We start from the raw sequence: 17,181 nt of genomic DNA, 5'->3' as shown, positions 1-17,181 counted from the left end.
AAGTTGCTTGAAATTACCTTTTTGGTAGACAAGGCTCCTCAAGGGAGAGCTAGTCGGAGGTGTCAGTGGGCATTTCTTTCAGAAATGTTTTTCTTTCAGAAATGTTTTTCTTTATCAAATATTAAGCATACCTAGATACATATGATTTCCGTTACGTTTAGGGGAAGAATAGATTTTATGAATTAATACCAGACCTTACAGTGTATGAACATATTCAGCTTACACTAGCTAGCCATAGTTAGTGTATGATAATATTATTTAGCTTACACGTGTATAGTCAATATTACGGTATATTCACCTTGTCCATACTACAAACATGTCATTCCGCATATGTGTATGGTTAATATTAAAGAATATTCAACTTGTCCATGCTACGGACATGTTATTCAGCTTACATGTGTATGATTTATACTACAGTATAGTCATCTTGTCCCTATTGTGAGCATGCCCATTCAGCTTACACTAGCAACGGTTAGTGTATGATTATATTTTTCAGCTTACACTAGCTACAACTAATGTATGGTTTTATCTTCAGTTTACACTAGCGTGTATGTGTAACCTTACACTAACTATGACTAGTGTATGGTTAAATTTTCAGCTTACACTAGTTATCAGTAGTGTATGAAATTGTATGCTATACCACCAGTAAGTATATTGGAGTATACGTGCATGGAGTGGAGGGTTGATAACCCATTAGGTGTCGGGGATGTGGTTTTGAAATAATTATAACTTTTTCAGCAGGTTTTAAATTTGGGCCAAAACCTAATTCCAAAGGAAACTATGCCGATTTTTCGGTAGATCATTTGAAGTTATTTTATTAAATTATATTTGCATGCACGTTATGGCTACGCCACCTTCTGGGTGCAGGTCATCACGCCTCCATTTCGGTGTCCACCTTGGCGTCCCCATAGGCAGTCGAGAGATGAATTCAAACAGTAATAATCGCATCGAAATTAATTATACATATAGTAAGCAACGGAAACTGTATCTTTGGAATGAAACTCTGGTGCAACAAATAAAAGAGAGATGGTTTCTTGGGATATAATTCCGTTATATCCCATCGATGAAATAAAAGAGAGATGGTATATGTTGTCTGAGTAGAATTCCGTTAGCTTCATTCTTCTCTGTATTAGAAATAAAAGAGAGATGGTTTCTTGGGATATAATTCGAGTTTCCAAAGAAAAGAGAAAAATAAAACATATTTTAGTGTGCGCATATGCACACATAAGTGATTGGAAATTAAAAACCTTAAATTAAAGCATACCTTGTGACATAAATATTCCTTAGTGTCATCGGTTTCTTCTTCTGCGGCAATGATTTCTTCCGTCTGCTTACAGTTCTTAACTTATATGTCCTCTATACTCACAAGTAGTTTGACTATGGACGATGAAAACAAGTATTTCAACTGGTTGCAACGACCTGTAGCGATTTCAAGTTTCCGAAGCTGCTTCCTGTGAACATCGGTTGTGAACTACCCGTCTCCCAAACACACGTTAAACTTGGCTATATATCTAACCGCAAGGACCTCAATTTATTGAATGCTTCAACGGAGTGATTACTTTTTTCATGCTTCCGTCCCTTTAGTTGAAAATTCACTTCCATTGAATTACAGTTAATTAGAGTAAGATTTTCGAGATTATCATCATCATTTGAATCCTCAAGATTAGGTTGTGGAACCTAGAAAATTAAACACGATCAACAAGATGATACAATACTAATTAAAAGATGTACTTATATGGGTTAATTGAACATGATTTAAAAGCTTACCTCCAAATTAATTGGACGTAGAAACAGGGGGGAGGAAAGAACTTGCAGGCAGCGGCAGGGTAGTGGGGTCTCTTTGGGCCTTAAGGGCATTTTCGTGTTTTTGTCCGACCAAAAAACATATTTTTTTTTGTTTTTCTTTAATATAATGATATATTTACACAAACTCGTCATTTCTAAGATTCGAACCTGAGAATGAATATCACTAAATCGTAATACTGAATGTCAATTGTTAAACAATAATATATTTATACAAACTCAAAGAGTATAAAGGGTCGAGTTGGCCACTTCATAGACAACAAAATTTATTTAAAGATAGATATGTTGGGTACTACAATTCCAGTCACATTATAAATATATAATATCAATATTATTTGTAGTTTGATATAAATATTTAGACAATCAAAATTTGTCGTTCAGTCAAATAGTGCAAAAGAGATATATTAGGATCAAATGTGAAATTTTCAAAAAGATGCTGACAAAATGCTCATTTCTTACTTAGGGTGAAAAGGTAGAGTAAAATATTGTTAGCCAGTGAAAGAGAGAATCAAAGAGTTGAGAAGGAACTATTTTCCGATTCATATGTGTAATCCTAGCTTAGGAGTCACACTAATCTTCTATGTATCGTCCTAATTTTATGAGATGTCCATGAAGGAGATTTCATGGCGGTTTGCTCGTAGCGAATTTAAGAGAACATTGATACTCGAACGATGAAGATTTTGTTTGTCAAATTGGGCTCTTATTTGCTAGGGAGTGTAGACTTCAATTTGAGCTTTTGGAAGGAGACACAAAAGGGGTGATTGATTAATTACGATCTCTAACGAAATCCAACACAAAGCAGCATGATGGCATGACCAATGCTCCAAGACTTCATAATTTTAAGATGCAATCCAATTGAAGTATGAAAAAAAATCACATTGTGGTATTTTGGATGTTGGAATCGGAACCTTTGGTTCACCAAAACGACACTTAAATAAGAAAAAGATAAGGATTGAGCTTTCCAGGTTCTTCTTTGCGATGGTGGCTCCACAAGTCAGGCCGATATCGAGCTCTACGATGGTGGGCTTTGCAAATAATGGCTGCCATATTGCAAAATCCATAAAAAAAATTCTCAATAAAAATGGACGTATGACCTATCATTTTAATATTTCCTCGTGGTGCTCATCAATACGAACGCGTGAGCGTAAGTAGAAGGGAATTCAAAGCTAAAATGAAGATTCCATGGCACTACAATGTTTAAGGATAGTATAATAATTTTGTATTACCATGGCTGATTACCTTATGTTGTCAATTTACCTTTATTTTCCATTTCTATTTCAAATTATTTTATTTCTTTTCATTTTCATTTTGTTTCTTTTTATTTAGGTATGTATTAAAAGTGGAAAAAAAAGTTAATGGCATTCATCTTTATTTGTAACTTATAAGTGAGAGATCTTATATTCGATTATCATCAAAAATGAATTTAAACTATATTACTTCTAACCATTATTATCATCAAAACGTGTTCCGTCTCATCTCACGTACCAAACACACTTTTGATGATAGATAATGTCGTTTATTCCATAAAAAACATGTGGAAAAGAATTAATGTAAAAAGTGGGAGAAACCCATTTTATCTCCTCCTCCCGTATCCTTTCTCCTTCTTCTCTTTTGCGCTGCAACAGGAGCCCCATTTAACAGCAAGCCGAAGACTGCCGAGTGCCGACGCAACAGCTCTGTCGTCCACTGGTCACCAAAGGCTCTCAAACTACACATCCAGAATGCTCTTGCCGTCCCTTATCCAATCCCCAAGTTAGTTTCTATAAATTCGTAGGCGATTTTCCTCAACTTCAAATCTAAGAAACGGTGACCCAAGGGTTTCCGGCCAATATCGCCGAAATTGAACCTCGAGCCAAGTGGTAAAATGATCCTTTCTCGTGGGCTGTTCTCCAATGTAAGTTCTTTCTCCAAATTTTCAACTTTCAGTTTTGGGATTGATTCTTGATTTCGAATTTTATTCGATTGTTGAAACCCCTAACGATTACGTTCCCGGTTGATAGTTGAAGCATGTCTATAACATGGTGTGGGATTGAACTCTGTAGAACCTTGTATTGTTGTGAATAGGCGATGAATGAACTCTGTTGCATAGGAATTATAAAATTCATGGAAAGAATGTGAAAATGTGGTACGAAATTAGAAGATGGGGGCCAAAATCATGTTATGATGAAGGCAATTGCATAGCCTGATTCATTGTTTATTCTAGTTGTATTCAGCAGCTTACTTTGGTTTGCTTATTGCATAGCCTAATCATGTTATGATAAAGAATGTGAATTGCCTGCTGTCCAGTAGATGTTTACCTATTTGGTAGACAAGGCTCCTCAAGGGACATTTATTTGAGACATGTTTTTCTTTATCAAATATTAAGCAACATAAATATTGGTAGCTAGAGACAACATTTCCAAATTATCATTATAAATGGACATGCAAGAATATAATCAACCTCGAGCACAAATAAGCAAACACTAATAATGCAAATTTAGAAACAAACAGTAATAATCGCAATCGAAATTTATGGTACATAAAATAAGCAACATAAATAGTATTTTTGGAATGAAATTATGGTGCAACAAATGTCCTTTTATTGGTTTGTACATATGATATAGTAAACGAACTGCTGTAGCCACAACGTTCTTTAAACTCTTTTCCTGCATGCATCGGAGAATATTAGAAATCACTGAAATTGGAATAAGTTGAAACGGTTATGCTTATTGTATATGTGTTTCCAAAAATAGCGGTTTAAGGATAAATTAATTTTTAGGCCACTTAGCACTATGGTTATGTATATTGTATATGTGTTTCTGATAAAGGTTTCTCTTGAGGCAGTTGGTAATCTGAAATGCTTCTTCCTCACACCTTAACTGCTATTAGGTACGTCGAAAAAATGAATCAGGCAGCAGATAGTGGTTTTAGGTCCAAACTGTTCAATTTTTCAAGTGCTATACATGTATGTATATATTATATAAAACATGGTAGAATATTTTTTGAGTACTATATATAGATAATTTTCATCAGTTTTTACTAAACCTAGAAGAAGTTGGAGATGGAAACATGCTAACCTTTGTGCTTGATCAATCAATTGTGTTCGTCCTCCCTGTTGGTTTCGTCATCTTCATCCTCGTCGTCGATTTCGTCATCTTCATCCTCACCTTCGATTTCGTCATCTTCATCCTCACTGTCGATTTCATCATCTTCATCCTTACTGTATTAGAAATAAAAGACGATGTTTTCTTGAGATACAATTGAGTTTTCTAAAAAAAAAAAAAAAAAATATATATATATATATATATATATATATATATATCTTCTATATCTATATATATAAAGAGAGAGCTCCAGTTTGGTGAAGCATTCAGAAATGCCAAGAATATCCCTATGTTTCCTTCACAATCACAATCCAAAAAAACCTAAAAAGGAGGACAAAAACGTAAAAAAGAATTTAACTTATCAGAAACTGTATTGGATATATATATGGATTTGGATTGTTTGCCCTTCCATTTCGGTGCTCTCCTCGTGCCCTCCTGTTTGTGTGGTCACGGTTAAACCACGTCAACATTTTATATTACTATTTCTTTTTGTTTTATTATTTTTATAAAAAAACAATATAAAATGTTGACATGGCTTAACCGTGACCACACAAAACAGGAGGACACCGAAATGGGAGGGCAAACAATCCAAGTCCTATATATATAAAGTGAGAGCCCCAGTTTGGTGAAACATTCAGAAATGCCAAGAAAGGCCCTTTATTTTCTTCACAATCAAGGTCCAAAAAATCCCAAAAACGAGGACAAAACATGGTAATTAAAAAAAATTATGATAATTATCCTCTAAAAGTTAGCAGTTATGGAGAGCAGTTAGAAAGCAAGAAGGAGAGTTTGATGTCTCAAGACTTCATCAAAAAATTTAGACAAAAAAGCCCCCCAAACAAAAAAAAAATCAAAACTGGCTGAAAATAGTAGAAATAAATTCGCAAGGGTAATTTTGTCATAAAAATTTGAAATAATAAAAAAAAATTGGATTAAAGCCACGTGGGTTAAGCTGTAAAGAGAAGAAGTTTTGCGGAAAAAGAGACAAATGGTAAATACAAACAGTTAAAACCGGATGAATTTCACTCCACTCCATTTGCACATTGCATTTGCCACCTATAATTCCGGATGATTTTCTCTCTTAATAATAAAAAATCAATAAAAAAAAACATTAAAATAATTAAAAAACCACGTTTATAAAATTGAGGATCTTCTCCAGATACCTCATTCAAATAAAACTGTAAATTCAAAATTTGTTTATTGGAAAAAAAAAAAAAAAAAGCCCATGCCTCCTCTATTTAGGAGGGAGAGATATTAATATCTCACAAAAATATATTAAAAAAATAAGAAACCAACCAACGTGAGAGAATCCTACTTATCCTATCATTCTTCTCTCCTTGAATTTCTTTTATTTAATTAATTTCAACTCCTGTTAGATCAAAATTTCCACCCACTACCAAGCAGTAACTTCCCATATTCAGTTACTTGAAGTTTACAAATTTCACTTCAATACCTTTCACATGCTCAGCCAAGGAAAAATTTTCTAAGAAGCAAATGAAAAAGATGTTCAAAATGGTGTCATTAGTTCCAAATTCAGAGAGAACGATGAACGATGAACAACTGTAGAAACAAAAATTACCAAGAACCCGCGTACCAGAAGAAATGCAAAACTGATACTGTGTTCAACAGTGGTGAGTGTGTTACAAATATTAGTTGTGTTCAATTTTAGTTGTGTTTTATTGATTTTTTTTTTAAAAAAAAAGAGGTCATGTAATACTCCACTCCTCTTCTATTTTCGGAGAAAATATTAATCTAACAAAATTATATTTAAAAAAATATCTAAGAAAGTTAAAAATGAGATGAAAAGAATTAATATCTCACAAAATTATATATTTATATACGAAACCAACGTGGGAAAAACAGGTTTAAGCAAAGTCCGAGTCATCATTCTTCTATTTTTTCAAATTTTTGGCTTTTTTAGCTTTGCCATTCTTGTCTCTCTCCCTCTCCCTCTCCCTCTCCCCAGGCGTAAAAAGGAAATTAATCTGGGTGTAAGCTTCTTTCTTTTCACTTCCATGGGTTTTCGCCTTTGAAACGTATGTGCTATAGCTTTTGTGGTTAAAATCTTGGTGCTTTTTGTTATAGGGTCAAGACGATTTTATTAGGCTCTAAAGTTCATAGGTTTGAGTAACTTTGGGTAAATCTCAATCTAAATTTACCTTTTCAGTTTTTAGGTTATTTTTACGGTTTATCTTTTAGGTGATGAATTTGATGCGGTCTACTGCAGCTTTCAGGATGTATATATGAGTTTGTATTTAGTATTTCTAAGTCAATTTTAGTTTTTTAAACTTCTTCCTTTGAAATTTTCATCGTGCGATTTTTAAATTTTGGTCAGATTATGAGTTTCAATTTTGATTATCTTGATGTCCTATACGTGTGCTATGGAAATTAAAAAAATTATTTGTTTTCATTCTCAGGATATTTACAAGAATACCTACAAAAAAATGGAGAAGGAACTACCTATTGATAAGATCCCAAACAAACGTGTCTCTATTTTTACACCTGGTTGAGAGATATTTGTCGGAGTAAAAACTACTGATCTAAGCCAACTTTTGATTATGCTTTCACTAAATTTGTAGTCAAAATTTTGGTGGTGTTTGTCATATGGGTGTGATATCCACACATCCCTTTTTACTTCTCCTACACCTTTTTGGTTTTCGGCCGTCGGATCGGATGAATTGAAGAAGATCAATGGACATAAATTAACAAGGGGTGTGTGAGAAGTAAAAAGGGATGTGTGGATAGCATACCCCTTATCATATTATGCTTGTAGCTCGAAACCAGAACGTATTTGTTGGTTGAATAAATAGAAATTTAAGATTGAGCATATATAGCTCACATACTGCAAATTATCAACCTAGCTATTCTTCAGTCCTTCGTAAAAACATTAGAAATCCCACGCATGCATCAAGGATCGAAAGAGTTGGAACAAACAGCTTGAAGCATTACTGTAGTCTCTAAAAGTTTATATATTGACGTAATTGTTTAGGAGAAAATCTTTCTTGGTTCAGTGGTTGTATATTAATGATGCGGTCTTCCAGGTGGACACAAAAGTCACTGTAAATTAGAAACATTAATTTAAAGCATACCTTGTGTCATAAATATTCCTTAGTGGCATTGAGGTCCCCGTCCATTCCTGTCGAAATGCGGTTTTTACTTGCAACCAGGGATTATGCGTGTCAACATGCTGAGGATCAAATGGCCTTAAGCTTTGGACCTTCACAACCTCCAATAACTCCAAAGACGGCAAATTCAAAGTATAAGCTTCACCACAAAAATACTTGAGTTTTGGCAGCCACATAAGGTTGATGGACTTCACTTTAGGTAATGTAATTATTTCAGCTGTTTCTTCTTCTGCGGCAACGATTTCTTCCATCTGCTCACAGTTATGAACTTTTATGTTCTCTACACTCACAAGAAGTTTGACTATGGACGAAGAAAACAAGTATTTCAACTGGTTGCAACGATGGACCTCCACCGATTTCAAGTTTCCGAAGCTGCTACCTGTGAACATCTGTTGTGAACTACCTGTCTCCCAAAGACACGTTAAACTTGGCAATGCATATAAGTGCAAGGACCTTAATTTATTGAATGCTTCAACGGAGTGACTACTTTCTTCATGCTTTAGTCCCTTGAGTTGGAAAATCACTTCCAATGATGCACAGTCATGGACACGAAGATTTGCGAGATTATCATCATCATTTGAGTCCTCAATATTAGTTGGTGTAACCTAGAAAATTAAACACGATCAACAAGATGATACAATACTAATTAAAAGTTGTACTTATAGAGGTTAATTGAACCTGATTTAAAAGCTTACCTCCAAATTAATTGGACGTGGCAATATTTCAATGGAGCGGTGGGCGTTTGCTCTTGAATATGGTGTTCGAGAAGTGCTGAAATCATGACTTGTTGAATCCATCTCAGACTTATTCTCTAACTTCTTTCTTTGTGGAATTACAGCACCCACTGTCTTCAAATTTTCACATTTTTTCACGTGCATATTTTTTGTGGATGACCATAGACTTGTGAGACGAGGCAGGGCTTTTAGTTCAAATGTGTTCAGTTTCGGAAACAAATTCATGTATTTTGTCGCCTCTTCTTCATTTTCCTCTGTGATTCTAACTATAGTTTCCATGTCCGGACATCCAGATATCTTTACCTCTTCAAGATTCAAAAGTTCTCGGGCAATTAAATGCAAGAACACATATTCTAGACCAGAACATCCTTCCATTTCCAAATATCTCAAATTTTGGAAGCCCTGAAATCCAGATGGAATGTTTTTCCACAAGTGTGTTAACGAACAAAAGAATATCTCCAACTTACGTAACTGGGGAAATATTGGAGTTGTCTGCCCATCCATAACTCTATGGATTTTCAGATCAAATAGCACGCCTTCAAACTTCACACGCTTCAAGTGTACCTCTTCTAAACTTGGAAACCATGAAATGCACTTTGATGGAAATATTGCTTTTTCAAATATGCCTGCAGATTGATGCTCAACCCTTGCCGTTGTTTCCTGAAAAAGAAAAATCATTATCAGTTAACACAATTTCAAATTTCCACATATCGGCCGCCTCCTCATATCATAGAGATTGGAGAGTGGGACATACCTCTTCTTGGTTGGAGTATAGCTTGTTGGCTTGGAAGAAACCAACCAAACTCTGTAGACACCAGAGACTCAAAATTGTTAATTTATGGAAAGATATCATATCGGCTTCCTCCTCATGTTCCCTCCCCTGCTTCGACACAATTTCTTCTATTTGATCACATCCACCAATATCTAATTTCTGGAGTTGTACCAAGTTTCTTGCTGCTGATAGTGAAAAGACATATTTTAAAACACCACAACCTTCCAATTGAAGGAATCTTAGCTTGTTTATCGTACTTATTCCATTTGCAAGATACTCGGTATTTGGACAATTCACAAGACGTAAATCATTCAAATCTTGAAATACCTCTTGGTCTAAATCAGTGAGGACAGAGAAATTCTTCACACTGTACAAATACAATTTTTTACACTTTTTCAACAAAAGTCTAACTGCTTGACTCTCCAACTCCCTTGCATCACTTTTACTAATCCCCAAACAATTTTCGAATGCACAAGTACTCATCTCCGAAAAATGCCCTCCCCATGTTGCAAAGCATATAGCGAATCTAATTGTTGGGCTTTTCAAGACTATGTCTTTTGGCAACAAGTGGATGACACTGGGTATCTCTATGGCTAGAACCTTCAAATGATGAGACAGAGACATCACCTCAGAAATGCTTGCCATCCCCTTATCTTCTCTTCCTGTTCCAATTTCCCATTTCTTAAAGCTACCAAGCATATACAACTCTTCAAGTCTACATAAGCTGGAGAAGATACCATGTGGAATCACCTCAAGATTCCTGCAGTTTGTCGTATCTAACAACCTCAACTGTTTAAGTCGTCCAATTTCCCTCGGCAACTCACGCATGGAATCACAATCCCGAAAGGTGAGGATTTCTAAATTCTCCAAACTCCCAATAACATCAGTAGACATGCCATCAAATTTAGACCCATCTAGGCACAAGGTCCGCAGGTTCTTCAGTACTCCTAGTGATCTTGATGAGCCCAGGTCTTCCATTTCCATTCCCACCAAAGCTAAAACCTTCAGTTCTTCCATCGCATCACAAATGATGTCCACGCTACCTTCTGAAAAACGTCCTTTCATCGTCTGTAGAAGCTCAAGTTTTGGGCATTTCAAACCAACTGGAATCTCCAATTTGCCAACAAGTGAGATTGTAGTGTAATGGTCATATGTAGCCAAATTTGACCACCCATTATTTTCAGCATTACTTCTTATCAGAAATCCATGTGGATCTCTTGAAGCAATCGATATAGCAACATCGCGAACTATGTCATGCATTTTCGTAGTCTCCCTCTTGCTACTATCTATCAACAAAAACCTTCTTTGTAGTTGATCAACCAACGAATGCACTCTATTTCTTGTATCTTCCAAAGTAAAGCAGTTGCTAAAATATCCTCGACCCCACCCATATCGAACCAAATACTCAATTGGAATATCATAATCTTCTGGAAATATACAACAAAGTAAAATACATGACCTGGCTTCATCACTCTCCAATCTATCATAACTCCATTTTATGCTAGAATAAACTTTGTCATTCACTCCAGGAATGTTCACTGGGGTAGAATTTCGCAGCTGATTAAGGGCATCATCCCATTCATGCTTGTTTTTCTTTTCTAGGGCTTTCCCAACAGTTACAATTGCAATAGGTAAACCTCCACATTCCTCCAAGACATCTTGTGCAATGGAACGTAAATCAGGATTATTGAAGGATTCACCTACCATTTCTCGAAAGAGCTCCTGTGATTCTTCTGTTGTTAAAATCGGGACTGCAATAATTTGTTGACTTCCCATCCTGTTGCAAACGTCCGAATCTCGTGATGTCAACAAAACTTTGCACCCTTTATGAGCATCTCCGTAAGGAAGTCCTATAGCCGCAAAACCAAGCTCTGTCCATGCATCATCTAATACAATCAGGATCCTCTCTATGCCCATGAGTCTCCCATGTAGCCTTCGTGCTCTTCCGGGCTCGGATTCCTCCTTAAATTGCAAACCTATTTCGTCTGCAATTTCCGACTGGATCGTCCTAATACTTGGACTATGAGACACAGTTGCCATTACAATTTTATCAAACAGGTTCAGTTTTGCCAATCTTGTGATGATTTCTTTTACCATTGTGGTTTTACCCACACCCCCCATTCCACAAATCCCGATCATGCGTACTTCTTCCCTCTTCAAACCCTCTATCACCTCATTCATGTTTGCCTTTCTGGACTGAAAATCCTTAAAACCTTTTTCGAATGTTGACCATATCGCTGGTGGAGGTGCAGGATGGGCCACATTTTCAAATGTTCCTCCGTTTTGGAGCTGAAGAACATCTTGTTTAATCTTATAGGCTTTCCGACTCAAGCTCCACTGACACACACATCGCTTGTTAATTTCAACCTCAAACTGCAACACTTTTTTGACCATGTCGTCGTTCACATTCTGTAGCCAACTCTGCACATCAGGTTTGATGATTAGACCGTTCCTTTTGGCGGCATCTACCAATCCCTGCACTCCATCTTTCTTGTCAAAAAGCTTTTTTATCTCACCCCTAAGACTTTCAAGGTTGGAATGGTAATTAAACAAATAGCCAAACTCTCTTCCTATCGGTTTGACCAAGTACTGTCCAATTTTTGAGGCAATTGCAATTATAATTTCCATTGCCTTCTGAAATCAAAGACTACGGCTGTAATGCTCCTCTTTGTTGGTAGCTTTTGTAAGTCTCGTGCTCAGTGCTCGCCTAAAACAAAACAAGCAACACAACATTAATAATCAGATATTTTTGTCATGTTTAAATCTAGAGTAAATTGGAAGAATGGTCCCTAAACTATGATTGAATTGTAGTTTTAGTCCCTGAACAAAAAATCCATTAAATTTGGTCCCTAAACTTGATAAAATGTGGAGCATTGGTCCTCTGATGTCAATTTTGTTAAATTTTCCGTTAAGAGTGTTTGAGTGGAAGGTTTATGGGCACCACACTTAAATAATTCTGTACTACCTGGCTTAGAAATATTAAAAAAAAAATTAGGAAAGATAAAATTAAAAAAAAAATTTCTATAAACCCACCCGCACTTCACCAACTCTTGCAGTCCACCCATTCACCTTTGAGTCTTTGACCAACTCCCTAGCCTACCTCCCACCTCCATCTCCCAATCCCCACAACCCAGCCGATCCCCAACCCGTAGCCCACAAAGTTCCGAACTCTGTGCGGTGAGGGTTTCGATTGTAGGTTGTCAAGGCAGCGTGGACTGAGGCTGCAAGGATGGAGGTCATTGTGTGAAGTCATTTGGAAAGGAAGATTGTGTTCCAAATATAGATTTGAACTTTTTTATGGTTTGGTTGTTGGGAGAGTGCAACAATGGCGGCTGGGTTTGGAGAAGGAGGTGGGCGGAAGGAAGATGGAAGAGAGAAAATTAAATCATTTTTATTTTATGTATTTTCTTTTTCCTTTCTTTGTGTTTGTATTTTTGTTTTTATAAATTTGTTAGCCCACATGGCATCCACATCAACAAAAATGTGGAGCCCACAAAGGCCACGTCATCATAGTAACGGAAAATCTCACGGTGTTAGTACCAAAGGACTAATGCTCCACATTTTGTCAAGTTGAAGGACTAAATCCAATGGAATTTTAGTTCAAGGACCAAAGCTACAATTCAATCAAAGTTAAAGGGACCATTTCTCCAATTTACTCTTAAATCTAAGTTGTATTTTTATTTTATGAAAAAAAAAAATTATGTGCTGATGCTTTGATAGTATTTGAATATAAGATCATCGTATGTTTAAAGGATTAATCTCAATTTATTATACTGAAATTTCTTGGTTTTCAACATTTCATCCATTAAGTTTTTTTCGTCCCAATTTGGTACTTAAAGTTAACACTTTCATATATCCGTTTAGTTTTCCATTACAATCTATTTTAACTGATGACGTGGCGCCTATATGGACAATAAATGGGAGCCACGTGTCAATATATGCCCACGTGAATTTAAAAAAAAATAGAAATAGAAATTAAATAAATACTAATAAAAAATAAAATCCCAAACCCTATTGTCTTCCTCACAGTTACCTTAAACTCCACCACCATCGCCCAATAGCTTTCCTTGTACAACAGGAAGACCTACAATCTAGGAATACATCAATGGAAAGTATCAAATAAAGATCAATTATATAATTCCTTTCTATCTAATTACATTGACTTTCTAACAATACGAAATTCGGCTTCTTGATGTTTGAAGTTTTGGGTCTTCTGGTTTGTAGGATACGCAATTTGGGTGGGTCGGGAAGGTAAAGAGGGAAAGTGGGAGGCATTTGGGACGGGACTCCAAGAGGGAGGGGGAACTTTGGGATTTTTTTTAATTTTTAATTTTTAATATCCATGTAGGCCTATATTGACACGTGACGTCCAATCATGTCCATGTGGGTACCACGTCATCAGTTAACAAAAGTTGTAACGGATAGATAAAAGTGTTTCAAAATTATGACTTTATATACTAGACTAGGATGAAAAAAACTTGCTGCATGAAATGCTCAAAACCAAAAAACTCGAGGTAGTAAACTGAGATTACCCCATATTTAAAATATATAAATTTTTAGTTGACATATAAGGCTATTTAGAGAGACCTTGCAAGTTTTATTTTTTTTACACAAAAACCCACCTATATTTAAAATCCGAAATTAAAATCCGTTGACATGTAGACAAAGAAATAACGTATAATTACAAACTATTTACAATCTATGCCAAAGCACCCTATGTCAATAAACTTTATTAATACCTACAATAATGATGAAATCCAAACAATGAAATCCTAAACTTCATTTAGATTCCTCACGAACCGAATGACATTCTTTAACTTCATTTAGGCCTTAAGTGAGCCTAAACAATCATTGGCTCACCTACTTTACTCATATGAAATTAAATGAGCTACCAACATAGACTGACATGCCAGCATCTTTATTGTTTGTCGGGATTACATCTTTTTATGAGCCAATGTGTACCAAGCGACATGCTCGGCCTTGACAAGTCAATTGTGTTTCTTCTGAGTGGCGGTCCGACTACCTTTACATCATCCTAGACTTTTGCCTTCGATTGGTGGCCAACATGTGGCCTGAGTTGATGTATAAGTAAGTCTGCTCCTAGAGCCCTATGCCATAAAGTTGTCAGTCTGCTGACATGTCCTTATCGGTCAAATTGCTCTAGTCAAACAAGATTAGTTAACGGTTGGCTATAATGCTCGATAAATGCTTCTGTCTAATCCTCACCCCTAACTCATTTGAGCCTCCATTTGCACTGAACTTGCATTCCATGTACTCTATCTTTGACCGACTTAGGCGAAGACCTATAGATTCCAACATTTCTCTTCAAAGGTTAAGTTTCACATTTACTCATTCCTGAGTTTCATCTATCAACATTATATCGTCTGCAAAAACCATACACCAAGGAATATCATCTTGAATAGGTCCCCTTAGCTCATTTATTACCAAAGCTACTCGTACTCTTTTATTCTCTAAAATCCTCCAAAAAAATGTCTATTGGGACCTTATCGTACGATTTTTTCCAAATCTATAAAGACCATGTGCAAATTCTTTTTCATATCTCTATATCTTTTCATCAATCTTCGTAAGAGATAGATTGCCTCCATGGTTGAGTGCCCTAGCATGAACCCGAATTGGTTGTCTGAGACCCATGTCTCTTGCCTCAGTCTATGCTTAATTACTATCTCCTGGAGCTTCATTGTATGACTCATCAACTTAATACCAATATCGTTCATGCAATTTTGTATGTCGCCCTTATTCTTGTAGATAGGCACCAAAGTGCTCTTTCACCACTCATTTGGCATCTTCATATTCAAAATCCTATTGAAAATGTTTGTGAGCCATACTATACCCCTCTCCTAAGACTTTCTACACTTCGAACAGTATATCATCTGGGCCCACTGTTTTTCTATGCTTCATTTTTCTCAAAACTACAACCACTTCTTCCTTCCTAATTTGACGGTAAAATGAGTAGTATCTACACTCTTCTGAGTTACTCAACTCCCCCAAAGAAATACTACTTTCATGTCCTTCATTGAAAAAATTGTGAAAATGACATTTCCATCTGTCTTTAACCGCGTTCTCTTTAGTAAAAGCTTTTCCATTCTCATCCTTGATGCACCTCACTTGGTTTAGGTCCCTTGTCTTCTTTTCCGTTGCTCTAGCTACTTTATAGATATCCAACTCTCCTTCTTTGTTATCTAGTCGCTTATACATATCGTCAAAAGCCGCTAGCTTCGCTTCTTTCACAGCTTTCTTCGCCTCCTCCTTGGCTAATCTATACCTTTCACTCTTTTAATCGGTCATATCCTTGTATACGGTTTTAAAACATTCTTTCTTAGCCTTTACCTTTGTTTGTACCTTCTTATTCCACCACCAAGATTCTTTTTAGTGTGGAGCAAAGCCCTTGGACTCTCTTAATACCCATTTTGCTACTTTTCCGATACAACTAACCATGGGATCCCACATTTGGCTAGCTTCGCCCTCTATCCCACACGCATTGGGTGATTACTTTCTATTTGAAAATGACTTGTTTTTCTCCTTTTAGATTCCACCATCTAGTCCTTCGGCACTTCAAGGTCTTATTCTTTTTTCTCTTTTTGATATGTACATCTATCACCAATAAAGGATGTCAATTAGCCAAGCTCTCTCCCGGTATAACTTTGCAATCCTTACAAGTTATACGGTCCCCCTTCCTCATTAGAAAAAAATATATTTGTGTTTTTTACCCACTGTTGTAGGTGATCACATGTTCTTCTCTCTTCTTAAAGAAGGTGTTGGCTAAGAAGAGATCATATGCCATTGCAAAATCCAAGATGGCTTCCCCATCCCTATTTCTCTCCCCAAAACCATGACCACCATAAAAACCTCTATAGTTGCTTGTCTCTTTGCCCATGTATGCATTTAAATCTCTTCCTGTAAATACCTTCTCTATCTGAGCAATTTCTTGCACAAGTCTCCAAGATCTTCCCAAAATTTCTCCTTCAAACTCGTATCCAACTCTACTTGAGGTGCGTACGCACTAATCACATTGATGAGTTCTTGTCCTATTACAATCTTTGATTGCCATAATTCTATCTTCTACCATCTTGACATCTACAACATCACGTATCAAGGTCTTGTCCATGATGATGCCAACATCATTTCTCATTCTATTTGTGCCCGAATACCAAAGTTTGCAACCTGAGTTTTCGAGATCCTTTGCCTTAAGACCAACCCACTTAGTTTTTTGTAGGCACATAATACTTATCATTCTCCTTACCGTAACTTCAACTACTTTCATAGATTTTCCCGTTAAGGTACCTATATTCCACGTTCCTAAACACATTCTACTATCTTGAACTATACCCTCATGTCCTAGCTTCTTCACCCTCCCCCGTCTAATAAGGGCAAAGTACCTCTTTTGCGTGTCATGTGTAAAGTTGATAGGAGCAAACCCTTCTAAACAACTTTGAGTGGCATCGTTCAAAAAGAAGTTTCTATGGCCCCCTTGCTCATTTAACACAGCATCTGGGTGCGGGTGGAAATACTGCGACACTTACTCACTTTTCACGTGTTCGGGCCACAAAGCACACCACTTTCGGGTGACGACCTAGCTTTAGCGTAATTTCGTTCAGGATTCATTATCATAAGGATTCAACATAAAATATGAATGCCGACTATCG

At 36.3% G+C, this 17,181-nt stretch overlaps 1 protein-coding gene and 1 long non-coding RNA gene across 6 annotated transcripts in view; one reads left to right on the top strand and one right to left on the bottom strand.

The window, feature by feature from the left end:
- Positions 1–3,315: 3,315 nt before the first annotated feature.
- On the top strand, positions 3,316–3,942 carry LOC126589177 (uncharacterized). Its single transcript, XR_007611739.1, has 2 exons — positions 3,316–3,697; positions 3,804–3,942. It is a non-coding gene; the product is annotated as an uncharacterized LOC126589177 (long non-coding RNA).
- Positions 3,943–4,255: 313 nt separating this feature from the next.
- The window catches only part of LOC126589098 (probable disease resistance protein At4g27220), a 52,719-nt gene continuing 39,793 nt past the window's right edge, over positions 4,256–17,181 (bottom strand). For 2 of the 5 annotated variants that reach the window (XM_050254295.1, XM_050254298.1), the window contains exons 4-8: positions 9,500–12,224; positions 8,707–9,405; positions 7,976–8,616; positions 4,860–5,002; positions 4,256–4,448 (exon numbers count right to left, since the gene is read on the bottom strand). In XM_050254295.1, coding sequence (XP_050110252.1) covers positions 4,876–5,002; positions 7,976–8,616; positions 8,707–9,405; positions 9,500–12,145 — 4,113 coding nt within the window. In that variant the 5' untranslated portion in view covers positions 12,146–12,224 and the 3' untranslated portion in view covers positions 4,256–4,448; positions 4,860–4,875. Of the gene's footprint in view, positions 4,449–4,859; positions 5,003–7,975; positions 8,617–8,706; positions 9,406–9,499; positions 12,225–13,550; positions 13,609–17,181 lie in introns of all 5 variants that reach the window. The other 3 variants (XM_050254297.1, XM_050254299.1, XM_050254300.1) reach the window with 3 other exon arrangements.

This window comes from Malus sylvestris, chromosome 11 (assembly GCF_916048215.2).
Source record: "Malus sylvestris chromosome 11, drMalSylv7.2, whole genome shotgun sequence".
In the NCBI taxonomy this organism is placed as follows: Eukaryota; Viridiplantae; Streptophyta; class Magnoliopsida; order Rosales; family Rosaceae; genus Malus; species Malus sylvestris.
Note: the sequence above shows the minus strand (reverse complement) of the source record. Positions and strands in the feature narration are given on the sequence as shown.